At 47.5% G+C, this 27,289-nt stretch overlaps 1 protein-coding gene across 1 annotated transcript; it reads right to left on the bottom strand.

The window, feature by feature from the left end:
* Positions 1-260: 260 nt before the first annotated feature.
* Positions 261-26,562, bottom strand: TTC9 (tetratricopeptide repeat domain 9). Its single transcript, XM_032482296.1, has 3 exons — positions 25,907-26,562; positions 3,885-4,067; positions 261-1,869 (listed from the first exon to the last, which is right to left on the bottom strand). Exons 1-3 carry the CDS (start codon positions 26,310-26,312, stop codon positions 1,790-1,792), a joined length of 669 nt encoding a protein of 222 aa, XP_032338187.1. The 5' UTR covers positions 26,313-26,562; the 3' UTR covers positions 261-1,789.
* Between the last annotated feature and the right edge of the window lie 727 nt (positions 26,563-27,289).

The following is a 27,289-nucleotide window of genomic DNA, read 5'->3' as shown; positions in this document are numbered from 1 at the left end:
AGGCTTGTCAACTTAATATACACTGTCCTGCTCCTGATGGTTGTAACTACTCAATATAACACTTTGTAGAGCAGCAACTAACTACAGGGTAGTTAATAGCTGGAGCTCTGGAGTCGGACACGCTTGGTTCAAATCCTAGCTATGCCACACTTAAGGCCATGCAACCTTGGGAGAGTTTCCTGTGTTTCATTCAGTTTTCTTATCCATCCAATGGGAATAGTAGCATAATTGCGTGAAAGAAATGAGATTATACATGTAAAGATCTGAGGATAGTGCATTTAATCAATGGTCACTATTAACATTATTGCATCTGTATATAGTTTAATTTGTACAATATTGTCTCTTTCACTAACCACACGAAAAATACATGAAAGTGCTTTGAAAATTTTAAAGCATCATATAAATTAAAGGTGTCATTGGTAATAATCTCATATGAGTATTTCTCAACTCTTCCATCTCCTAGAAGACCGGGACTACATTCTCTGTCCCACAGCATATTGAACAATGATAAGCAAACAACAAGCCCTCAGTAAATGTTTCTTATTGGACTGAAGCAACATGGCATCGCATAAAGAGCGCAGGTATCAGGAGACTAGGCTGGGATAAAATTAGCTTAAGGCAGGAGAGCCAGTCTACAGTCATCACTTAGTCATTCAGCATATCTTTGTTGAACAGAATCTATGCACTAGATATTGAGTCCAGATAATTTCATCAAAAGGAGGCTTACAAATTCCCACACAGCCAAGTCCCAGGGCAGTCTCCATAATCCCAGCCTACTCTAATAGCACAAAGGCGCAGCCAGCGTTGTATACCACTGGACAAACGGCCCATTGCTTCGGGGAAGGTCCCATCCTGCCTGGCTGTAAGTAGCTCTGATTAGGGGGGTGGGGGAGGGAGGAAAAGGGAGGGAGTGGGCTGCTTCCAACAGAAATGACAGGAGCTGCTGCCTGTTAAGTTATCTTTATTTACACTTAGTGAGTCCACAGTTCAATCTCTCAGTCTACAAATGCTCCTTCCCCTAGGTGTCATCTCCCTCCAACCCTCACCTACGGGGCCAGCCCTTAGCCCACTTTGCCCTGCCCTTCTGCTGTCACAGCTGACTGCTGGGTGGGAGTCCGGGAGAATGGTATGTGTGGTCACCGGAGGGCACTGAGAGTGGGCTTCAATGGCATGTGAATCCTGGCAGAGCCTCCGATCCCCGAGGGGGAGAGAAGAAAGCGCAGGCCAAGACAACAAGGGAGGGAGGGAGGCAGGGGCTGAGGTTCCTGGGGTGGGGAGTGGTGGCGGCAGGGGGGTGTGGTTAGAAATCCAGTGTACAAATTCCCTCTGTTGGCTTCACCAATGCCTCTGGTGTCTGTCTCATCCCTGGATTCGACCCAGTTGCCTTGAGATGCTCCAGTTGTCAGGAAGGTGTGGAGGGGTCCAGCCCGTGGGCTCCGTGCCTTATGCCTTTGGGATGGTACACCTGCCAGGCTCTGTCTCTGTCAGGAGCTCTGGCCCAAAGTCAAAACTGCAATGGCATTCCCAGCCCATGAGAGTCCTCTCCAGCCGTTTCCATAGAAGTAAGGTCCCCCTCAGTGGTTGCCCTACTGAAAAGAGAATGTCCCCAGTGTTCAGGGCAACCCTTCCAAATCTGCATGGCTCCTTCTTTTCACACTGGGAGGAGACAAGGAGTTGAGGGGCAACAGGAGGAGGAAGTGGGGAGAAAGGAACGGAAGCCAGGGAGGGGCTCTCCACCAGGGGATGCCTGCATGTCCTGGGTCAGGCTCAGCTCTAGGAGGTGTTTGAGTTACATGGCTTCCTTCTCTCTCTGGGAGCATCTGCTGAGCTTCATCTCCGTCAGCTGAATATATCGAATCACGTTGGTGTCTGTGAGGAGAGAAACACATCGCGGGGAACACCTGGTGAGGGGTGGTCACGCAGAACCAGAGCAAAGCTGTATCTGCAGATCCCGGACAGGCCAGACTCACTCCGCCCAGGTGCGGGGTGGCTGAGAATGCAGCCAGGATGTGGGCCCTCTCCCTCACTGCCTCCGTGTGGACAGTTCGCCGTGATGCAGAGGACAGATGGGAAGCAGAGGAGACGAGCGGAACTTTCTCCTCTCATTTCTATGGAGCAGCATCTCCCAGTGGTCCTGCGTCAGCACAGTTAGTTGAGACTCTACTAAGAATTTAACCTCAGGCAAGTGACTGACTTCTCTAAGCCATCCATCTCCTCTACAAGAAATGACCTCCATTTTTGAACGCCTGACTTTGAAGTCACGTTTTTAACGTTCATTGTCTCATTTAATCCTCATCTTAATCCTGTCAGGTATGTCTCATTGTCCTCACTGTGACAAAAGTGAACACTGGGTCCTGGAGAGATTAAGTCAGACGCCCAAGGAGACACACAGTTGGTGCCTCTGACTCCAAAGGCTGCCTCTGCTGGGGATCTAACACCTTCCTCATAAAATCACTACGAGGACCAAAATAGATACATCTAAAAGTGCTTAATCCAATGGTCAATAAATATTAGTTGAATGCAATTTTTTTTCATTGGTGAGTTTGAAAGGATTTTGCTTCCTTGCCTTATTTTTGCTTTTATAAGTAGGGTCAGGGCAACCACCTCACCACAAACTGGGGAATTTTCCCCCAATACCAGCCCTTAAATTAGTGAGTGGCGTAGGACACAGAACAGTGGCTTAGCTCTGCACACACTGCCATATACAAGTTTCAGGGCTGCCTAAGATGTTTACTTCTGGAAGTAGAAATGAATGCTGTAAATATTCCAAAATACAAAGCAGGGCATCCAGAACAGTCCCGGCATACAGCAGGTGCTCCAGAAAATTCTATTAAATGAGTCCAGTTCTTAGTCCTCAAGTTGCTTCTGGGATAGCTGGGGGAACATAAACTTTATATACAGAAAACAACTACACATAAAAAACAAAACTGGTGCTCTTTGAAAAAAGGAAGAAAAAAGTATACCTTTGGATATTTGCAAATTCATCCTAACAAGAGTCCTTGGAAGGAGAATTGCATTAAAAAAAAAAAAATCTGTCACTTGAACAACCATGGCAACAGCAAGTCAAAGTCGTGGTTTCAATGATATATCCTCAGAGAGAGTGTCCCTGACCACCTCGTCTAAAACAGCGTTCCCTTTCGTCTTGATCCTTTGCCTCGGCTATATTTCCTTCGTAGCACTTAGCACCACTAAATAGTACATTATCTATCCGTCTGCTTGGTTACTGTCCATCTTCTTCCATTACAGCATAAACCCCTTGAAGGTAGCAACTTGCTTTTGTTCCCCGCTATCTACCCCACACTTAGAAGAGTTCCTGGCTCGTTGTACCCGCCCCAATGTACATCTGTGTGGCCTGAATGAATGGCGGGGCTAGTGGATACGGTTTAAGTCAGTGGGGCATATAGTGTAAGCTAGAGCAATCCTTAGAAGGAATTCCTTAGAAGGAATGGGATCTGACTGGAGGAGTCGGAGAGCACTTCCTGGAAGATGTTGGACTTAGCCCCCAAATTATCCGACATGAGCTCCTCGCCAGTTGGGACCACGTCTTTTCATCTACATCCCTGGCACCCGACACAGATCTTGGTACATAGCAAGACTTTGATATGTATTTATTCAGTAAGCAAAGAGGGCTGGATTCCAGGTTTGAAAGGATGAAGAATTCCACATTCTATTTGAAGAGAAGAGGTGCCCACGCTTCTTGGAACCCCGACCCCAGGTAGAGGCCGGGGCTGTGTGCTCGGCTTGTCCCAGGTGCCAGCACACACCTGGGCCCTAATTTGCCATTTCCACCCCTGCCTGGCCCCCGCCAGCCATGAAAGCTGTCCACGGCAATGAGGAGCTGGCCCGGGGGACTGGTGGAAAGAAAACAGCAGCTGCTGCCTTACCTGTTGGCTGTCGGGTCCTCGCTTCTTTCAGGTAGTAGAGTGCTTTGTCGTAGTCGCCAAGGTGGTAGAAGGCCACACCAGACCGATAAAGGGCCTTGAAGTTCTCCCCTTCCTTCTTGAGGACTTTGAGGCAGTACTCCTTGACTCGCTCGTAGTTCACCAGCTCAGCCTGCAGCAGGCAGGCTACGGAGGGAGGGAGAGAGAAGGGAGGGCGCCCTCAGCGGGACAGCAGCAGCCTGTGAACGTCTCTGGCTCTTCCTCTCTGGCCAGAGAAGGTTTACAAGTGCTGGACCTTTACACTGGGGTGCTGCCGGCAGATGATCCTGGGTTCGAGAATCCAGTCTCATCATCACCCAGCTGTGCGACCTGGGGCAAGGTACTTGGCTTTGTATCATGGGCTGAGCTGTGTTCTCCAACACCTCCGCCGCCCCACCAAGAAAGATACGCTGGAGTCCTAACCCTCAGTGCTTCAGAATGAGACCGTATTTGAAATGAGGGTCTTTACAAAGGTAACCAAGTTAAAAAGAGGTCCTTAGAGTATGTTCTAATCCAATATTACTGGTATCCTTATAAAAAGGGTGCTACAGACTGAATGTTTGTGTCCTCCCAACCCTGAATTCTCATGCGGAAAACTCATCCTGAGTGATGGTGTTTGCGGGTGAGGCCTCTGGGAGGTGACTGGGTGTTAAGGGTGGGGCCATCGTGATTGGGATTCTTGGTCTTGTAAAAGAGACCCCAGAGAGCTCCTTCACCCCCTCTGCTACGTGAGGACATGTGGGACGACAGCCATCTAAGAACCAGGAAGTGGGCCCTCATCAGACCCTGAACCTGCCACTGTCTTGACCTTGGCCTTCCCAGAACTCTGAGAAACAAGTGGTGGTTGTTTGAGCCACCCTGGTCTGTGGCATTTTTGTTACAGCAGCCCAAACAGACGAAGACAAACGAGAAGTCTGGACACCAAGATGGACACACACAGGAAAGATGATGTGAAGAGACGCAGGGAGATGGCCGCCTACGAGCCAAGGAATACCTGAAGCGACCAGAAGCTGGGAGAGAGGCATGGAACAGATTCTCCCACAGCTCTCAGAAGGAACCACCCCTACCAACACCTTGATCTTGGACTCCTAGCCTCTAGAACCCTAAGACAGTAAATTTCCATTGTTTAAGCCACAGTTTGTGCCACTTTTGTTGTGGCAGCTCTCGGAAGCTACAAGAGGGGCAATGACCATACTAACTATGGCTAATATTTGTCAAGTGCTTACCTTGTGCTGGATGCTTGCCTCACTGCTTTACTTGTATTACCTGAAATGATCCTTGGAATACTATAATGAAGGTCCTACTATTATTCCCATTTTACAGATGAGGAAGCTGAGGCCCAGAGAGGTTCAGTAATTTCCCAAGGTCACACAGCATGAAAGAGGCAAGGCTAAGATGGCAATCAAAACTGGCTGGCTCCAGAACCCAAGTTCCCTACTGAGTTGTTGAGGGGATTATATCAAATAATGGCCATAAAGTATTTAACCCAGGGTTTGGCACATGGTAAGCTCCCGAGGTGTTATTTCATATTATTATAATTCTTTTCAGCCCCTGCCACCCTGCAGTGACAACTGCCTGTGACTTTCCTCAAGTTCTCATCCATACGTGTTTGTCTCTGTAGTTCCCGGGAGCAGGGCCGTCTGCTGGGCTAGTGACCAGCCTCATACAGAGCACACCTCTGGACGTGAGAGGCCTGGGAGTCCCCAGCAAGAGGAAGTGAAGGCTGGCAGGTACCCACGTGGGGCCCCTTCCTATTCCAGAGTCAGCCATCCCTGAGCAAATCGTCTCCCCTGGAAGCTTCCCCTCACCAGCAATCAGCCACAGGGCTAGGGCCATGGTAAGGGAGCTTGTACCCTGGACAGTGAGCACCTCCTTAAATTTTGTGCCCTGGGGGGCCTCACGGGCCTTTCCCTAATCCTAGCCCTGCTGAGCTGCCTGGGCTTCCATTCCATCACTCAAACAGTAGGCATTGACTAAAGGCAGAGGTGTGTTATACACACTGAAGGAAATTTTTTAAAGGTGGGGGATTCGGGAGAAAAGCACCTGTCTGCTTCTTCAAAGGGAATAAAAGCAGAGACTGAGGAGGCCAAACTGCTGCTTCCTACCAAGACCTGGCCGGGTGGGGTAGGGGAGGATGCTGACACCCTGCTTCTGTGTGCTCACATTGGCAGAACTGTCCTGAGGATGGAGGCAAGTCACTGATTTTAGTCTTCAGGGGTCTAACTTTAGCTGTTTTGATTCCTTAAATAGCTTCCCAGGGATCTGAGTGGCTGATTAAGAGACCAGACCTTTCACTGGGCATTTTGGACCAAAAAAGAAAAGAAGAAGAAGAAGAAGAAAAAACACCCAGAAAATGAACCAAAAAACCCATCCTTTTGCAGAGGGAGTTAGAATTATGAGAACAAGGAAGTGGAAGAGAATCAACCCAGAGCTAGAAACTGACCCATCAGGTTTCACTGGGCCACAGGGCAGAAAGCCAAACAAACTGACAGAAGCTGCAGGCTGCTGACCCCGTGGGCCTGGGCGTAGGCAGCTGTGGTCACAGATGAACTGGGGTCCATCCTGCCAAGCTGATGCCACCATCAGCTCCCTCCCCTCTCCTCCCTCAGCACTGGGGTCTAAGACCACTCCGCCTCTGCCCCACCCCGATGTGGCTGGAGTCTGTCTGGGTGCTCACACAGCTCTGCAGACAGGGAGGGGTTCTGTCCAGAGGTTTCTGGCTGTGAACCCCACTGGCTGCTCCCTGTGTGGGACTTGGCTCCAACAGCTACCCCCAGAGCTGCCCTTCCTGTCTGAAGATTCCATGTGCCCCATCTCATGTCCTCTCTGCTCTCTGCCAAGAGCCCTCGCTCTTCCTGTCCAGCCCTCCATCTTCAAACAGACACTTCTGTTTGCTGACCCAAGCAATCTAGGGAACAGACTTTTGTTTCTTTTAAAAACAGTTTTTGAATGTCTAAAATTGGAGGGTGGGGAAGGGGAAGCAAAAAGGCCTGGAAATGGGTATGTCCTCCCCTGGTGGCCCCACCTCAATTTCTGGGACTCACTCCATAAAAATAACTGGAACTCCCCTGCAGATCTGGTGTGAACTGTGGTACTTGGCGGTGGACCAGGCTTCCGACCCCGTGGGAGAGGTTGGGCCAGGCAGGTTACAGGGTGTGGAGGCCCTACTGGCACCAGAGGCAGAGCCGAGGAAGATGGAGAAATCTGGAGTTAGCTCTGGTCCAAATGGGCTGCCATCCCAAAAGGCTGGGCCAAGAGGGAGAATCCAGGTAAGAAACCAGCGGTGGCAGGTCAGAGCTCTTAAGAAGGCCCAGGGTGGAAGAGTGAGAGACAGTCTAGAAAGTTGCGCTCAGCCCCAGCTCCAGGGGACTTTCAGGTACCCTCTAGTTTGGGTGGAGGGTTACTTGGGGTACGTACGACAAGCCCATGGCATAAGTAAGATGGGATGTTTGCAGGCACATTTTAGAGCTGAGGACGTGAAGAAGGAGAGGTTGACCAGAAGTCTCTTGGAACAGATTCTATTTTATGTTTCTTTTACTGATGATGAAATCGAGTTTCAAAGAAATTAAGTAACTTGCTGAAGGTCACTCAACTTTGGGCGGTTAGGGTGTGATTTTATGAAAAAAGCTTGGCCAGTTTTCTTAGCTCCACAAAGGAGTCTGCAGTAGGAGAATCAGCAACTAGAGAGCCCCACTGTGTACTCACTCACTCACACAGAGGAAATTGTAAGTCTGACGTTCCCCAAGGCAACCACACTGAGACCTCAGGCTAAAACATGTCAGGTTCTCTTGGCTCTGGCACCCGTTTTGTTTTTGTTTTTCCTGGTGCATGCAGGGCTTGGTGACAGCCTGGGCAAACTGCCCCTTGTTGGCCTGAGATGAAGGGAAACTGGCTGAGAGGAGGAAGAACAAGTTCATGGAGCCACTGGGTTTCTTCTGACGGCTGATTTGCCAGCATTCGCCCTTGCCTGCTGAACCGAAGGCAAGCATGGCCTGGAGGGGAGGGAAGACCCATCTGGGGCCAGGAGTAAGGAGGAGGAACGTACTGGACCCACTGGAGGAACTCACTGTTAGGAGTTGAACTATGTCCTCCCCAAAAGGTGTGCTGGAGTCCTAATCCTCAATACCCCAGAATGTGATCCCATAGGGAGAGAGGGTCTCTAAAGAGGTAATCAAGCCAAAATGAGGTCATTAGGATAGACCTTAATTCAATATGACTGGTGTCATTATAAAAAGGAGACATTTGGACACAGAGACAGACACATACAGGAAAGACAACAGGAGGAGACACAGGGCGAAGACGGCCACCTACGAGCCAAGGAATGCCCGAGGCGGCCAGAAGCTAGGAGAGAGGCAGGGAACAGATTCCCCCTCACGGCTCTCGCCAGGAGCCAACCCTACCAACACCTTGATCTCGGACTCCCAACCTCCAGGATGGTGAGGCAACGCATCTCTGTTCTTTTAAGCTGTACAGTTTGTGGCGCCCAGGAAACGAACACACCTTGCTGGTCACTCCTTTGGGAAGTGGACCCAGGAAGTGGCTTTTACCTCCGAAACGTCCCCAGATGAAAGTATTTGATCCGTTTTCGGGTTTATTTCAAGGGGTGATGAAAGAGCTTGGATCTGGAGAGAGGGGATGTTTGACAGGATGTTTAACAACTGGCAGAGGCTGTAACCACACTGAATAGGCACACAGTACTGTGCCAGTCCTGGGCTGTTCTGGCTGTGCGTCAGGGCTGGATCCCGAGCGACAGTCCTAGGCTGGCATCCAAGCTCCGCCGGGGACTAGCCCAGGCCCTCGGGCAGGTTCCTTAATCTCCCTACGCCTCCTCTTCTCCTGGGTTAAATGAAGATAATAATGCCTATTTTGTAGGAACTCTTGTGATGATAAAAAAGAGATCGTGAACACATATTCTATGCCTCACCCAGTGCTGGGCACAAAAACCGATTCTCATAAATGCTAGTTCTTTAGGAAGTCACTGGTCAAATGTGGCTTCCCCAGAAACATGTCTGTCCATCAGAGGAAATTTCCATCTTGAATCTTACACATGGTGCAGGAAATAAAAGCTTAATTTAAAGCAAAATTTTAAGAATAGGTCAGATATATTTTGGAGGGTAATTTAGGGGGTCTTTCTTTTTTAGCATCTTGATTCTTTTTTTTTTTTTTAGCATAACATTATATTCGTTTCGGGTGTACAACATGAAGATGTGATCTTTCTATTTGTTGCAAAATGATGTGGGTCTTTCTGTGCAGACCAGTGGGAACGTAGTGTGTGCCGCAAAACAATGGGCATTTTTACTTATTAGGCTTCACGTCCAGGGCTGTGGTGACCCACCCAATTTCACTTTTCCACAAAGGTGCCGGTTTTCCTCTCTGGGTACACTAATGCTTGCATTCTGAGTTCTGAAAACAACTTTCTTCTCTTGCTTTCCCTCTTTTTCTTTTTCTTTTTGGACATTTATGTTGCCTAGAAATTTTAGATGCTGAAGTGACTTTACGATAAATATACTCACAGAGGTTTTGTTTATGTTAAATATAACCTTAGCAGAATCCCCGGGGTACAATTAGTAGGTCAGGGGGTGTGACTGTCTGCGTGGCCTTTGCCACAGAGCACAGAGAGCTTTCCCTCTGACAGAGGCTGTTTACTTAAAGCCCTGGGCCCTCCCGGATGCCTAGGAATCTTCATTTCAGAAATCATCTATCTTTGGCTTGTTTTTATTTTACTGGGTTGCAAGGGGTGGGGCAAAGAAGACAGCTGTAGGGGAGATGGGCAAACCCCAGTTGGCACAAAGCGATGTCTATTTTCTAAAGAGCATGAAGAATTTAGGAGTAAGGAAGACCTGAAATTCTAAACCTGACTGCCGGTTATGTCTCTCTAAGACTCAGTTTCCCTGTCTTTAAAATTAAGATAGCAACTCTACTGACCTCATGGGTCTGTTCAGAGGATGAAGTGAGAAAATGGACCACAGTGTACTGGATGGGGTGCTTAGCCGACAGCAAGTGCTCCGTGGACACGGGCTGATTCAGAGATCAGCAAGAATGCTCCGCCCATAAACCTGAGCAGCAAGGGCAGAGCCCAGCCCCGATTTCTCATCTTTATTTCATGGTCTCCAATGTACGGAAACTCACACTTGCCCCAAATGTTTCCCACACCGAGCTTTGATGTTGGGTTTAACTTCCAGTTTTCCTTTCAAAAGTGTGTTTTCCTATTGAAGGGTGGGGGTGGGGGTTGGTGTACCGGAGAACATTATAAAAGTAGCTTTGCAGCCAGAAGAGGAACTTAGGGAAAGAATGGGGTGCGGTCCAGGAACTATTTTCCTCTTACTTATAGGTTAGACAGCCTCTGAGTCAACAGTTGGGTCCACCCCGTGCCGTCTACATCCACAAACTGCAGGCATGAGTGCTGCCTCCTGCCTGCTCCCACCCCCTCTCACCACGAGTGGATGTTTCACTGACAGCTTTATGGATGGGGTGGTGGACAGACCCAACGTTGCTGGGCTCCCCCGGGGTCCTAATATTTTGGGAGCGCTAGGAGCTCTAAAAGCCAGCTGTGGCAGGAAAATGAATAAGCCTGTTTTCTGACTCGATGGGGCATGAGAGAGACTATGAGGGAAAAGGGAAATATTTTTAGCAGAGAAGTTGCTGGCCATTTTCAGTGCCTCTGAGTTAGCTGATCAGAGACAACGTCCCCAGCACCAGTATTCACCTGGGCTCCTTGGGTGAAAACAGCTCACCTCTCAGAGTCTGGGTTTTGCAGTGGGTGAAAATGGAGGTCATTATGGCTGCAAACCTTGAAGGCTTGCTGACAGGATGAGAAAAGTCAGTGTTTCCCAAGCTCCAGACACTGACATCTGATGAGAACCACCCCCAGAGTTTCTTATTAAATCATCTGTGCAAACTTAGTGAACATGGAGATTCTCAGACCCCATGTCCAGCTCTGCAGCTTCTAAAGGCCTCGGGTGGAGTCCAGTAATCCACAGTTTTAATAAGTCCCCAGTGGGTTCTGGCAGGTGGACGGCCTCACCTGACCTAGTACTTTACCTCTGAGCATTTTGGAGGTATGTTCCTCAAGGAACACCCAGTTGGTTAAACCATGAGAGCCTAGAACAGCCATGGGGAGCTCCAGGATTACCCTCAAGGGCAAACAGGTCCCAGAAGGCCACATCCTAGAGCCAAGAAACCTTCACATGTAGGCAAACAATTGTTTTCATACAGTCAACATGGGACATTCTGGGTCATTTTCTTCCTAGTGATTAGAGACTTCTCACTGAAGAATAAGAGCCCAGGCCAAGGAAGTGAAGAAACAGGGTCAAAGGCTGAGATGCTTCATGAAGAGCTCGGACATTCTTGCCCTGCTCTGGTAGGCAGTGTTCATCCATCCTCCCAGAACGGTAGTCAGGGTCCGAGCAGTTGGCTTTGACTAAGCATGCATGGGCCCCGCAGTGTTCTAAGCATTAACTCATTTAATCTTGACAATAACCTGTAAGGTAGGTTCTAGTATTTTGCCCATTTTTCTGATGGCCCAAGGAAGTTCAGTTACTTGCCAAAGCTAGGAAGTGTCAGGGGAGGATTTGAAATGTGAGCCCTCTGTCACCTGAGACCATGCTCTTAAGCATTACCCACATGCCCTCCTAGGACGTTCAACTGCCTACAGTGAATTTTAGCTCAGCTCCTTCATTAGACAGCTTTGAGCATGCGTTCTGCTTCTTGGGAAGTGTAACTGTGGGACCTGGATGGTGCCAAACTGTGCTCACTATCTGTAAACTTTATCTGTGTCCTTCTCATCTGGAAGCTTCCTATCTAACTCTCCGGGACGCTCTACCCCTCTTGTTTCTCTGCCTTCAAAGAGAAAAACAAACAAACAAAACCAAGTGCAGCGTTTCCACCAAGGCTTCTTTTTTTTAGAGTTCTAAAACCACCTGCATCTCCAATTCCATTGAGAGTCGACTGTCACCCTAATAGAGCTTACACGACACCTCTCTGGTTTCTTCCTGAAACAACATCTACCTTCGCTGGTGCTTGCAAGACTAACCCCAACAATATTGTTTTTTAACTGAAATGTTTATTGAGATAATTTTAGATTCACAGACAGTTGTAAGAAGAAACACAGAGAGATCCCTTGTACCCTTTACCCAGTTTCCCCCAATGTTAACATTTTATAAAACTACAGTGCAATAAATATATTGACTATAATATTGACACCAATACAATGCACAGCTCTTGTTCAGATTTTCCTAGCTTTATTTGTACTCATTTATGTGTGTACATTTGCGTGTGTTACATACCATTTATCACACAGGTAGCTGCTTCTATCTACTGCCAAAGGTAAGTTAAAGAAGAGTTCCATCAAAGGATTCCTCCTCTTGGCTTTTTATAACTACATCCACGTCTTCCTATATGCTCACCTCATCTTTCAACCCTGACAACTACTAATCTGTTCTCCATTTCTCAAATGTTGTCATTTCAAAGTATTATATAAATGGAATCGTGCAGTATGAAGTCTTTGGGAATTAGCTTTTTTTTTTTTTTTCACTCAGCATAACCTCGTTGAGATGCATCCACGTTGTTGCATATATCAACAGTTCATTCCCTTTTATCACTGGGTAGTATTCCACAGTGTGGATAGACCACAGTTTGTTTAACCGCTCCTCTGTTGAAGGACATCTGGGCTATTTTCAGTGCTTGGTTATTATGAATAATGCCGTCATGAATAGTCACGGACAGCACTCAGTCTCTCTCACTGTTTAGTATGATGCCAGCTGTAAGCTTTTTTGTAGATGTTCTTTATCAAGATCAGGTAATTTCTTTCTATCTCTAACTTGCTGAGAAATTACTATTTTTCTAATACTTGTGAAGTAGAGCGCACCCCTGCCTAATGGTAATGCTTTCACAGAACACGAATGGTGGCCTTTTTCTAAGGTACTATCATCGAGTGGACCCTTTTGTTTTCCAAAGAATAAAACTACTCAGCTCATGCCCATCACTGCAGCTATGTATGACACACGTCTTCTCTGCCTCCCAGAAAAGCATCCATAGGGCATCTTTAAACCCCTTACCCAGCAGAACCACATCATACTGGTTTGCACATATTGTCTGCTCAGTAAGTAGCCATACCAAACACTTGTATCGTGTTTTATGACTCACTTGACCTTCACAGTAACTCTGGGAAAATCGGTCTTATTAGTCCTGCTTCTAGATGCTGAGCCTTAAAGAAGTTAAGCGATTTGCTAAGGCCATTCAACTTTTAGGGAAAGAGCCAGGATGGTCTACGCCCAAGTTCATGTTGGCTCCACTCCGGCAGAGCTGGCAGCAAAGAGACCTGGACTTATGGATCTCAAAGGGTCTTTTCCAAGTCTAAGGTGCTGAGGAGCTACAACAGCAGGCGTCTGGCTGACTCAGGGAGCCAGCACCCTTCAACCTTTTGTTCACACTAAGAGGGATTTAATGACACTGGAAAAATGTGTTTAGTGGAAAGTACGGGTGGAAAAAGAGAAAGTTCTGAAAAGTTTGCACAGTACAACCTGAATCTTGTGAAAAAGAACTCCGTGTCTGTGTGTGTGTGTGTGTGTGTGTGTGTGTGTGTATCAAGGTGAAGAATTTGTAACAGCAGACATCAGAGTCCCTCTTAGGGAAGAAATCAACTTTTTTAAGAAATACATTCATCACCTGTGATTTTTTTTTTTAAATCACCTCTGCCTATGATGTCTTCAAAGAGAGCTGGGATGGAACTCGGGAGGAGAGGTGCAGAAAAACCTTCTGAAGGGTTTCCTGAGCAGAAAGCACCACCTGTTCATGGAGCACCGACTTGGAGAGACCCAGGGTCATGAGAGGACCCTGGGGTGTTACAGTGGACGAGTGCCTGTAACAGGGGATTAAAAGGAGGATCCAAGGGATGTGACTGCTGGTGCTTTTACTCCCAGGACACCTGATCAATCAAGGGTCTTTCCTCATCCGACACCAAGAAGGAAGCTCAGTAAGTTGGCAGCAGCATAAGGCACAAGAGAACAGGCAGAGCAGACCCGAGGCTGCCAGCCTGTCAGCCTCTCCCTCAATGTCTCCTCTCCCAGAGGCCTTGCCTTCCTCCATGTCCTCCTTTCCCGTCCCACCAGTAAGCTTGCTTGCTTGCAAAGCTCCCCAGGGAACCCAATTGATCACAGCATGTGTCTTATCTTCCTGGCAAATCCCTGTTCTCTGCTCTCAGGTTCTAAACTGGTCTCACCCGTAAGAGAGTCTAAGGTCTTTCCCTGCTAGTTCAGTTCAAAGAACAGGTCAGAGAATCCTGGGGCAGAGGCTGGAACGTGGCAGAGAACAGACACTGTCTAACTGAGGCTTTATTCGCTTGCACAATCTCTGGCCAGAGACAGGTTTACCCAGAACCCAGCAGTTTCTAAATGTTCCCTGGACCAACTTGTATCCTGAGAAGCTGGAAGTAGGCACAGACCCCGGGTCCCAGAGGCCCTTGGTTCTGCTGGAGCTCAGATGCCCTTCAGAGGAAGCCTGAGGGGTTGCTTGTTGGTCCAGCCTGTGGCAGGTCCACATAGGAGACACCCACACCAAAAGTGGTTGATTCATGCTTTGCTCACCTCCCCTGCACTGTAGCCACTTAGGAAGCTGAAACTTGCCCTGACCCCTCTTTTGCTTACTTGCTTCTCGTATTCCCCCATAGCTTCCTTTGCTGAGTCCTTTTTCCTCCCTTCTTGCACACTTTCCTGCATAGTACCTGCCGTAGTAGGAGCTAGATTTACAAATAGGCATCATCTATTAAGCATCTGTTACGTGCCAGGCACTGGACTAGGCTCATGTGCGTGTATCCTTTAATTTCAATCACCATCACAATCCTGTGTGGTGCGTTATCAATACTCCCACGCTATAATGGAAACAGAAACTTGTCAAGATTGGGACCTTCCCAAGGTTAACAGAGGAGTCGATGGGAAGTCAAGTTTCAAACCCAGACTCTCTTATACTAAGTAAAGTTCTTTCCCCGTTAGGCCACGTTGCCCTACAGGTTTTCTGGGGTCTAGGTCTGCTGCCCGTCTGTTCCTCTGTGTTCTCTCTCTTCCCTCCCATCTTCATTGGCACACACATAGATATAGCCCCCCCCCCCCCCAGGGATCAAGGGATCCCTAGAGTTGCAGTTTCCCAGTGGCGTCTACAACCTGTGGTTCAGGTCCATTGGAGAAAGGAGCTCAGCTCTGACTCTGCATGAGCAAAATGCCCAGAATCACATCCCCAAATGCTCTGATCTGGTCCAGACTCCTCAGGGCTCTCCAGTCTTGGACTAAGGGTGGTGACCCTCTGAGATGCTGTCGCTTAGCCAGCAACTGTTCCCCGAAACCCTTGGCCTTGCCAGTTCATTTCTTAAAAGCTTTTTTGTTTTTTGTTATTTTTCCCTCCACCAGCATTCCTGGCCTAATGTAGCTAGTTTTTCCAGATTTCTTATGGCGAATGACTGCCTGCTTAGAATCAAAGTCTGAATTTTGGAATAATCAGAGAAGACAGAGCAGCAGCAGGTCATATCTGGGGTCATCAGTTTAGACTGCAGGGCCCAGATAATACTTTATATAGACTTCCACCCTCTACTATGGTTTCTCTTAGAGACCCTCTGTCTGACTCTATCATCCCGGGAGGCTGCAGGTTCCTTTATTTTGGTTCGCCCCCAATTTTGCAAAGTTACCTTGGAAATCTTGGTTGAGATCTTTTATGATTATTTGTCAGCACATGTCAGTGAACTGGAACAAAAGAGAGCTTGTTTCCTGTTTCCTTCCTAAATTTGGCTGTTTCCAAGAAAGAGGCCGGTGGGGGAGGGGAGCTAGCAGGGCTTCAGAATCCCAGATAGTTCAACACTTCTGAAAGGGACTTGGAGGGCATCTGGCCCAGGGCCCACTGTTTACAGACAGGGAAACTGAGGCTCAGAGTGATGGGACTTTTCCAAAGTCACAGGGCAAGTTAGCTGGACTAGAACCCTGATTCCCCCCGCCCCAGGACGTGGTTTGAGGAGAACACAGCGGATTTCAGATTTGGTCTGTGAAGAGCTGTGGCCAGCATCCAATAAAGATTTGATGAGTGACACCACCAAGCACGTGTGTTGTACACATCATACACTAAAACTGTTTTAACCTATTAGGTGAATATCTTAAGTGCTCCAAAATAGCTTATTTTTTATGGCATTGTAACATATCTACCAAAGGTATATTCCAAATAAACTTAGTAGTAACCTGGCTACAACTGACACAAAGATGCTTAAGTAAAAATTATGTGTAGGAGGTAGGTTTCCTTTAGAAATTGGCAGGAGAAAGATTACATTATTGCTTTAGATTAAAGCTTTCTTTGTATATCATATATTCAGGGAGCTATTTTGCTAAACAGTTTTGACAATATAGAAATAAAATTCTGAATTACTGAAAAATTTCCTGGGAGGAAGGTACATCGTGTACATAATTATAAGAGTATATCAGTATGAAATCTGGGAATATATTTGTAATCCATTTATGAGATTACAAATAGAATATATTAAATATTGCATGTATTTAAATAAATTCATGCTGAACTAAAAAAAAAATTTGATGAGTGAGTGAGCTTCCTTCTGGATGCTGGGGCTTCTGTGTCTGAGCTACTGATGGACAGGATTTCCTAGACTCTGGGGCCGACAAGAATCTTGGACATAGGGCACCCACACAGTACCCTCCTCAACACCAGAGGCACATCACTAATGCTCTGGATCAGTCTGTATCGCTAGCTCTGATCCAACTTTCTTCCTTGCCTCACCAGCAGATTCAAACTGTCACTCACATGCTAACAAGTCCACATGGGTGGCCCCCTGCTGGGGGTCCCATGCAGCCAGGGTCTAACCCTGTGTGTGGACTGGGGTGGTGGGCACTGCTGAAACGACGTCATATTATGGGATATTAACAGAAAGTTTGGGACTTGGGATAATTTTGCTTGACATCTTTGGTGCTACTTTCTGACGAGATGAGCCAAGACACAGGTCGTATCTAGGATGGTGTTAAAAATCATGTGTAGGAGGTAGGTTTCCTTTAGGAAAATAAAAGACGAAAGCAAAACTACCTGTAATTTTTCTACACAGATAATCTTGTCATTGTTTTCCCTAAAATATAAAAGTAATAATGCAGGCTATTAGAAAAAAATCAAACACTACAGAAAGATTTAGGATAAGAAGTTAAAGAAAGACATGGAGGAAACTTAAATGCATATGACTAAGTAAAAGAAGCCAGTTTGAAAAGGCTACATGCTGTATGATTCCAACTGTATGACATTCTGGAAAAGTCAAACTATAGAGACAGTAAAAACATCAGTGGTTGCCAGGCGTGGGGGGTTAGAGATGAAGAGGCAGAGGACAGAGGACTTTTAGGGCCGTGAAAGCACTCTGTATGGTACCAGAGTGATGGACACATGTCATTATACATCTGACTAAACCCATCGAATCTACAGCACAAGAGGGAACCCTAACGTAAATGATGGCCATTCAGTGATCATGATGTGTCAGTATAGGTTCACCAACTGTAACATATGTACCACTCTGGTGGGGGATTTGATAATGAGGGAGGCTGTGCACGTGTGGGAGCAGGAAGTAGATGAGAAATCTCTGTACCTTTCCCACGAATTGCTATGAACCTGAAATTGCTCTAAAAACAATGAAGTCTTAATAATTAAAAAAAAAAAGTTAAAGTCTCTCCCCAAACCAGTCCCTTATTCAAGTGACGTTAGCTTCACTTGCATCATTTCAGATAATCTTGAAAGCATGTATGTTTATGCTACTTTATATCCTCTTTTTTTCTTTACACAAAGCAAATAAACACTGTTCTGCATTTTGCCTTTTCATGTAATAGCAGATTTTAGAGGCTGGTTTATATTAGTGCACACAGAACTATCCCATTCTGGGTAACAGTCACCAAGTTCAGAAAGAATGGCGTGGAGAATTGTTCTTTTTAGAGCTTAGAAGGACATTAGAGATCCTGGAATCCATCCCTCGGTTTTTATCAACCAGAAAAGCACAGCCCATGAGGTAAAATTTCTGGACCCGAAGCAGCTGGTGACTTAGAGACAGAATTTACATCACTCCTCACCAAGTACGGTTCCTGCTGTGTTCTTGATGGGCAGGTCCAAAGACAAGTGGAGAAATCTCGCCTTCAAAGAACATCCCTCACATTCTCATCAGAAGTACTTTTTTTTTTTTTTTAATTAGCAAGTGAGTTTTTTTTGGACTATGAAACAACCTGCATTCGGGGGACCGTTTTAGTGTGTGTTTGAAACGCAATGGGAGATTCAGGGTGGATAGATATTTAATACAGAAACCATGCTTCAGGAGAGTTTTTTCTAGGAAGTAGATACTACCCAAGTATCCCTTTTATCTTAAAATTGTTAGAATTAGAGGTGAGAATTTCCTTCGCTGGGCAGTTCCCACTTCTTATTTCCATTCTTTTTTTTTTTCCCTCCTAAACATCCGTGTCCACTTCAAAGGATAATTTACACTTCTGATAGTTTGTAGTTTACAAAGTACATTCATACATCATCTTCCTGTTCCTCACCGTTACCCTGTGACTCAGGCTACCCATTTAATAAGTGAGGAAACTCAAGATCAGAGGTCTCGTGACCAGATTAAATCCACATATGTGGAGAATGTGCCACCAGCTGACATGCGAGTTTCCCTCAGTTCCGGTCCCACTAGACACAGGGCCAGCTGGTCTGCTTAGTGCTGGGCTTGGGGGGGTCAGGGGGAGGTTTGTTTTTATTTCTTGAGAGATGAGGTTTTGGCCCACAAAGTAAAAACTTATCGCCCAGCCATAAAAACACAAACTGAAAAATAAATATTACTTTACAGGATGTTAGGAGCGCCAATGCTCTGTGCCACATGGAATAATACTGTGTCCAATCTCATTTAGCATTTCAACTGAAACATCTTTTAAAATGATGGTATCATCACTCTTGTGACATTAAAACTGACCAGGTCTGGAGAAATGCATTCCAAGTCCAGACATTATTCTTCCAGTGGGTCATTTCCCCTCATTGTGTCCACAAAGTGGTCACTGAATCAGCAGTGGCTGGAATGAATTCCTACTCTTAACACTTTCATTTAAATTTCTAAAGACCTCTTAACTGGAATTCACACTCTCGGGAGCAAGGGGGATACAAAAGAGGAGGAGGTATGGGTGGGGCTTCTGCAGGCCTCTGGCTTATTAAAAATTATGACTCACCAGCTCCTCACTCCTCTGTCCATACAAATTCAGGTCACCTCCCCAGTGACAGAGAACGTGGTTACAGAACACAGGACACTTTCCCCTTGATCTCCCAGGATGGTCATGGAATGGGAATTCTAATCACATGAGGCACCATCATGGTAAAAGGAATGTTTAATTCACAGAAGACAAGACTGGAGGATGGGCAAGCGAGCTGCTCTAAAAGTGTCAAGGCTTGTCCGTGTTGCAGTGATGAGATGTATTCTCTGTTGCTTCAAAGGGTAGATAGAATATGGGTGGATCAATAGAAGTTTCATGGAGGCAAATTTTTGCACCTAAAGAAGAAACTCCTGGAGATGGAGGGTGCAGGGTGAATGGTTAGGACTACAGGCTTTGGAATTACAGACCTGGCAGATGAGAAATCCCAGTTTGCCACATCCAACTATGTGACCATGGACAAGTGACTTAACTGTTACAAGTCTGGGTTTTCTGTTTCACAGAGTTATAAAGATACATATGTAATTTCATGAAAAGCAGTGACCTTGTCCTTTATGTTTACTCCTGTGTTTTACTCAGCCACCAAGTCCAGCGTCTAACACATATTAGTTGCTCAATCAGTATTTGTGGAATGATTGAATTTATTAGATCCTTAATATGAGACAAATGCCAGAATAAGCATTTTCATTCATTTCAGACACATTCATGGAACATCTACTGGGAACCAGGAACTGAGCTCATCATGGTAGCCTTTACTGCCACTGTTGTTACTGTTATTATTATTGTCGTTGTTGTTTTGTGGTGGTGGTTGTTAAATGAGTCACTAAGGTAGAGGTGAGTATCCCTGTTGTTGGAAGTGCCTAAGCTCATGTTGAATGACAGGCTGGTAATGATGACAAGGAAATTCATGCACCTTTGTAATGTTTGGGGTCATGTTCAAATCTGGAATCATAATTCTGATTTTGCATAACTCTCGAGCTAGCTCGTTAGCACCACTTCTTTAGCACTTTTGCTCTTTATACACAGACACACTGTGGAAGGGAAACCTTTGTCCCTCTGGCTTCCTGTGTGTAAACCTGGTCTGTAATTTGAGTGTGCTTTTGAAGTCCTTTTGGCAGAAAGAGAAGAGAAGGTCCACTTGGATACATTTCAACCTGAAATTCTTCTACTTCAAGTCAACCCTCCTTGGCACTACACATCCTGCTTCCTTTTAAAAAATATTTGGGAACTGTTGGTATTGAGTCCTACCAGACGTGGCGTCATTTCACTGCTGATCTGAAAATGTGTATGTATGTGTAAAAGGAAGATAATGAGCTTTACATTGCTAATGAAATTTCAAGGCCATATGCATACCACAGAGAAGACTCATCTCCTTTAATCGTCTGTACTATTATCTTTGGCTTTTTTTCATGTCTGGTACTGTTGTCGATGCTAGAGCTTGTGGTTGCTGCTATGTAATTGGGAATGAACCACACCAATCACCTTGGTGAAAATGGCAAACTCTGTTCCCAGCATGGGCATCTGCTCTCCCAAAGCCAAATACCTGGGAATTGGGAAATTGCTGGTTGGTTGGTTGAAATATTTTGGTTTTCATCCTAGCTGTCTGGAGGAGACATAATCTGGTGGTGAAAGAGAACAGCTGGAAGGAGAGAAGGTCCCACCTGGAGGTCACTCACAGCCCAGGAAGCTCTGGGAACAGCTTTTGGCTGTTCTGCATCTTGGCCTTCCTGTCCATACTACAGCCAAGTCCCCTTGCCTTGGATGGGGCGTTCCCACGTATTTTGGCTGTAGGGGCTCTCACTTCAAGATGTCCTAAAGAGTTTCTGGCTACAAGCCACCCAACTCATTACTTTTATAGGTAAACTAAGGAACTTCAGAATCCACTTTAGAAACAGCCCAAAGTCTACATCCGGAATGTTCTTTCCTTGAAAGCATTCTACAAATTTCAACTCTCACATCCTTTCTTGGAAGATGATCTTAAAAGCCACATTTACAGGCTTAAGATTTATTGGCCAAGGTGTTGCCTGAGGAACAGCCTCAGATCCACAATGACTGGGCCAGTCAAGCTTTCCCATTCAGATGGCAGGATCTTGGCTGAGCATCTTAGCATGAAGCCCCTCTTCTTTCCTTTGCTAATTCCTGTCCCAACAACTCATCTTCTGGCTACCAGTTTACTATTTGTCTCTAGCTCCTGATCTCCCTTTACTACTGAGTTCTTGCATTTGTAACTTATCCATCTTCATGCTTCGTTCTTTGGTTCCACACCAACTTCTCTGGGGTATCTTTTGTCTTAGAATCTGCCTCAGAGTCTATATCTAATATATAAACCCAGTCATCTTCTGGTGTCCCATTGAGGGGGCAGCTTCAAGGGTGGGTGACTTGTGTAGTCACATAGGACCCATGCTTAGAAGGGCCTTGTATTTGGTTTAATGCTCTGCTGTTGACTTCTTGAAATTCTTAATAGTTTTATCTTCGAAACTGTGTTTTGTAAGTGAAGACTAATGGGATGACAGAGCGCAAACATGAGCAGAAGAGAGGCACGGCCATGCTTTGCAGCCCCATATAGCATACAGCACTCATGATGGCCCACGAGCACAGAATTCCAGTGGGTCCACAACGCAGGAGAGTTCAGCAAGACCCAACTCAAGTACAAGGTAGGAATGTCAGGTCTGTAACTAAGTAAGCGCACATGCTGACAGCCCCCAAAAGGCCAGGCTTTCCCTTCAACCCAGAAATTGCTTCAAAAGCAGAAAGCAAGCAGTAGTGTTCTACGAAACACAAAAACCCTAAAATTCCATCATATTCTTTCTTACTTAAGTTACTTCCCCGTACTAGCCAACCACTTATGCTGAGAACAATGACAGAGAAGGAAGAGCAGGGTAACACTAAGGAAAAGCCCATCTTCCTCTCCTTAATCATCAGAAAGCCAAGACTGGGAGAAAGCACATATTAAACTACACATGTAAAAAGTGAAGTAAAAGCCGTTGCATTCGTATCGTCAGCATTTTCCCTGTTCTAGTAAGAATAAACAACGTATGCGCGTATAAGCTACAAAACGTGAATTGCACGATTTGTACATCATTTCATATACAAGTTAAGTGCTCTTATATTTCCATTTAAAACTGGCACTGCACACTATAAAGAGGAAGAGTAAAATTCATGGCAATAATTAAAAATTTTAATTTTCTTGTCATGACATTAAGTAGCAAATACAAACACCATGTCAGGTCAAGAGAGAGAGAAGCCATGAAAGAAAAGGAAAAAACTTTCTCTCTTAAGACCTTTAAATGACAATTTCCCTCTGCTTTTTGAACAAGGAGACTCACATTTTCATTTTGCACTGGGTCCCCAAATTATGCAGCTGGCCCTGGTCCTATGGCTTCGAGACACGTCCACAAGCACTGATAAAGCTGGCTCCCATCCCAGGCCTTTTTCTGGTGTGACTTCTCTAGGCATTGTCACTCTCCTGTCCTGGGACTTCATTTGGGATTAGTGGATATTATCCACCCCTTTGGTAAAATAAACCAAAAGCCTCCCAAATATAGCTCTAAATGGATGGGAAAGTGGGGGTAAAATGATGTAGGGGCTGACACAAAGTCCCAGGTATGCCAGGAGTGGGGTTGTAAGCTGACTCTCATCTGGCTTTCAGATCCAACGCCGTGTCCTGTCGGCACTCATCTTCACTGTGGGCATTTGAGTCTTGAACATCATTTGAAAATACCAACAGAGTCATTATGCATTGCAACCTTTTGATCACACCCCAGCTGGGGACCCTGCGGCCCCGCAGGAACAGATGTAAAGCAAAAGACTCTGCCCTTCAAGAGGTTTTGCAAAGAACATCCCAAAGCCCCGGGGAGTCCTGTGTCTTGTTCAAGGTCACTAGGAGTTGATCAATAGGCCAGTAAATGCAATTTTGCAGCCCTGGTAAGAATTACATTTCTACATCTCTCCATACAGGTCAGGATAGCTTTTCGAATCATTGTATCAAAGTCATCAGAGATTCTGCAGGAAGAGGATGCTTCCCATCTCCCTCCTTGAATTTCTTAGAGAAGACATGTAAAATCAAATCTAGGGGTCTTGCGCCACTGGCCAGATCCCTACTAATCAGAAGGAACTCCAAGCCAGAACTCTGCAAATTGCCTGCACACCCTTTAAGTGGTCACCTCAAGTCATCCAAGTGGATTTTTAGGCTAACATCTCTTAGCTCACTCCAGCTGCCCCCTTGCTATTCTCTGGGAGCCTTCCATGCAGGGTACAAGGGTCCACCGGACCTACGTTTCCTCCAGAAGCCTCACAACAGTCTTTTGTTTGGTGCTGAGATGCCTTAGCAACACAGCCTAATCCTCCAGGTATTTCTAGGCTAGTCTATGTTCCTTCTAAATCCCCGAACTCTCCCTCTATGCACAGCTGGGTAGAAGACAGATCCTTGAGAGACCGAACATCTTCAGACCGCTCCCACCTGGAGCCCCCTGGGTTTCTCAGACAGCACTGCAGCCCCGATGGAAGGGCCAGTTGCCTTTTTGCAGTTGCTGTCTCTCCTTCCTTTTATCAGGCACAGGGGGAAAGGATATCTTATGGGCCCCGCTGCACTGTTCTGGTTCTAACAGCAATGACGGTGACCATCTTTCCTTCCCTTTCCACCAAACGATAATTGTAAACACATATTTAAAATTTTGAGATTACCATTTAAAATAATCTTCACAAAAATATTTTAGTGAACTGTAAAAATGCTTCTGACATCACGACAAGTGGGAATAAAAGCAGGATGCAGGTGGCTTCGCTTTGTAAACAGTTTTCTTTTATGTATGGAAAAAAGTATAGGAAGGAAATATATGACAACGGACTTCTTTAGGTTGGTGGGATTACAGGTAATCTTGTATTTTCTAAAAGATAATACATTTTATAGGTATGCACTGCTTTTACAACTGTAAATTAGTAATATTAATAAGTGGCAAGCACTGGAGAAGGCAGCAGAGCTATCGCTACTTTCCATTCTCTCATCACGGAAGTTTTCCAAAGTGGGTGTGTGTGGGGTGGGGATGGTGGCCATGGAAGTGGGGGAGATGTCCAGATCTGAGCCCCATCTTGACTGGGCTGGCCTGACCAAGGATACATCTTTGTTTTCACCACGGAAATGTAACCACTTCTGAGGTGGAAGATAGGCAGGGCTAGCCCTAGGCTGGCAGCCAAGGCATGGGGTGAGGGACAAGCCTAGAATGCCCATGGAAAATACTAAATATAAAACTCTATCATCACTCCAAAATCACTGCACTAGTGACCGGAGTGCCTCTGCCTCCAGCCCCGGCCACTCTGCCCTTTATATCCATCAGGCAGTAGCGAATGTGCCAGAGGCTTACCGTAAATAAAGGGAATCCAGGTGTATCTTGGGATGGATTGAAACAATGCACCTATGCTGTATTACTACTACTTTATCTGCTGTGGTTCTTACTAATACTGCTATCAGCACCACCATTTCTGCAGCTCCTCCTCCTATTATTATTAATCCTTTAAGTCTGTAAATTACTTAACAATTTACAAAGTGCCTGGGCTGGACCTGGCACTATGAGAAGGCAGAGGTAGGCTGGCACTAGAAATCTCAAAGGGAACAGAGCAGAATTATTAATATGTGTATTTTTTTCATCCCCCAACTGCCTGGGCCCCAGACAAATCCACCATCCCCGGCCACACCCATTCTCCCAACCCCACTCTGCTCCAAATGTCCAGAGCTAGTTCAGGCCACTTTAAGGGTTAGGGACCAGGAGCGATGGCCTTTCATTTGGTCAGAGGAGCTGGACCATGCCCAAATCCCACCAGATGAGGTGAGAAAAGAGGAGAGAGTGCCTTTCAAATATAAGGCCATTGCTTCTGCCAACATACTCTATCTTCTCACAGGAAGGCCCTGGAATGACCCAGACTCCTCCCTTTTTAGGGACTTTAAATTTTCCTGTGCCAAAGTTAATTTTGTTAAAAATTGCCAGACTTTGACCTTAGTCCCCAAAGTGTACTCTAATGTCTACCTAACCTTTTATCCCAGTAGAAGGGCTCTCTTTTCCTTAAGCCTGGAGTGAGGACCAATGCAACACGGAGTGAGAATGAGGCAGGGAGGAGAGCGAGAATGTAGCACCGCTCAAGCCCAACCTTGAACTAGCTTCCCTCTGAGATCGCTCTCTTCACCTGGCAACCGGGCCCCCCCGCGGAGCTCAGAGAGAAGAAAGTGGCATTTTGGAATCCATTTTGCTTGAGATGCTGAAGGCATCGTAGCACACTGCCCTTTGCTACCGGGGCCAAAGGAACTTAGGGAAGGACTTTACTCATAGGGATGCGGTCAGCTGAGGGGAAGGTGAGGGCCAGCTCTGGTGCCAACCAACACTGAGGAGAGCAGCCACGGGGCATGCGGTGGGTGCGGGTGGCCCACCCTGGGTGCTGCTTCCCACATTTGGACCCAGCTCCGCTGGTGAGCAGTAGTAGCAGCGGTCGCCGGCTGGGTCCCCATCTGTCCAGTTATTCGTAGGTGAGATTTACGAGGATGCGGGAGAGGAATGCGGGATGACAACGAGTTTTGGAAGGTATAATCCTAAAAGTCACACTTTTCCCAAAGCGCCTCCCTCCCGGGTTCTCCTTCCCAGAGCCGCACGGTCCCAGCGGGGGAGCATGCGTCGCGGACGCGCCGCGGTGGTCGGCTGTGACCCGGGGGGCGGGGACGGGGGGCCGGGGAACTGGGACCCGCGCGGGGCGGGAGACGGAGAGGGCGGGGGGAGGAGGGGTCGGGGCGCGGCGCGGCGCGGCGCAGCTCACCTGCCAGGCTGTTGTAGCAGTCGATCTCTATGGCTTCCACCGTCTTGCTCTGCTCCTCCGACAGGCGACCGGGGTTGGGGGCCCCGGCCGGGGAGGCCCCGCGCGAGTCCCGCTCCCGATCCCCGGCAGCTGGCAGCAGCCCCTTCAGCTCCAGCAATGCCCGGTGGTATTTGCCGATGGCTTCGCGGAATTTCTTGTCCTTATAGCACTGCGCCCCTTGGCTCTTGAACTCGTGCGCGCGCCGGATGAACTCGGCGGGCTCGGCCGCCGCCCCAGCCTGGCCCCGCGCCGGGGTCCCTCCGCCGCCACCCGGGACGCTCAGCGGCGGCTGCGGCCGCTGCGCCTCGCCGGCCGCGGGCGGGCTCGGGTTCCCCTTGGCCCCGGCCGCCGAGCCCTTCCTCTCCATTCGTCCGCCGCCCGGCGCCCCGCGTGCGCCGCGATCCGCCTGCCCGCCGCCGCCGCGCCCTCCTGGGTTTAAAAGCGGCGGGCGCCGGCCCCGCGCCTGGCAAGCTCGGCCGCGGCCGTGACACCCCGCGGCGGTCTGTCGTCCCGCACTCCCATTCTCCTCGCCAGCTGCGGGAGGCTGCTCTCTCCTCCTCCTCCTTCTCCTCCTCCTCCTCGGATTGCCTTCCCCTCCTTCCCTCCCTCCCTCCCTCCCTCCCCCACTCCCGCGCCGCCCGCCCTCCTCCTCGCCCTCGTCTCCTCCCGCAACCCGCGGGCGGTGGCGACCTGGCCTTCGCGCGCTCCGGGGCTAGCGATATGGGAGCCCGAGGGCCCGATGGGGATGGCAGTGATTGTCGCTGACCCGGAAGAAGCTTGGCTCGCCTGAAGGAGGGGAGGATTAATGACAAAGACGGGCCCGGTCTTTCCCATTCAATCCAGCCCTCGGAGACGTGCCTAGTCTGAAAGAGACGAATGGGGGAGGGTTCTTTCTCTCTCTCTCTCCCTCTCCCTCTCCCTCTCCCTCTCCCTCTCTCTCTCTCTCTCTGTGTGTGTGTGTGTGTGTGTGTGTGTGTGTGTGTGTGTGTGTGTGTGTGTGTGTGTGTGTTAGGGAAGGGGGATGCCAGCGACGAAACGCATGCAGACTCACCCTCAATAGATTTCTTGAAAACTAAAAGAAAGGTGCAGCGGGGAGCAAGGGGCGTAGGCACAAGCCATATCGCTTCTTGTTCTTTGCAGTAAAGCGTTAGTATTTTTAAGGTGGCAGGGCCTCCTTTTTTGTGGATGCAAGTTGTCGCTGAGGTGTGTCTCAGTGTGTGACCGCCCAGGCGCTCAGAATACACCATGTGCACCTCAGCATTTGGGGCGTTGTATTCTCGGAGCCAATGTGTGCTGACGCCTGGGTGTGCAAACAGTTGTGCAGAATGAATCACAGACATCAGA

Source organism: Camelus ferus, chromosome 6 (assembly GCF_009834535.1).
Source record: "Camelus ferus isolate YT-003-E chromosome 6, BCGSAC_Cfer_1.0, whole genome shotgun sequence".
NCBI lineage: Eukaryota > Metazoa > Chordata > Mammalia > Artiodactyla > Camelidae > Camelus > Camelus ferus.
The sequence above is the reverse complement of the archived record's forward strand: the minus strand, read 5'-3'. Positions and strand labels throughout refer to the sequence as shown.

What these genes read in the sequence shown, in the direction of transcription:
- TTC9 (XM_032482296.1), bottom strand. Translation starts at nt 26,312, where the DNA reads ATGGAGAGGAAGGGCTCGGCGGCCGGGGCCAAGGGGAACCCGAGCCCG. An exon ending in CTGCTACAACAGCCTGGCAG is followed by an intron (nt 4,068 to 25,906) that starts GTGAGCTGCGCC and finishes CTCCCTCCGTAG; the next exon opens with CCTGCCTGCTGCAGGCTGAG. An exon ending in GAGGACCCGACAGCCAACAG is followed by an intron (nt 1,870 to 3,884) that starts GTAAGGCAGCAG and finishes CTCTCCTCACAG; the next exon opens with ACACCAACGTGATTCGATAT.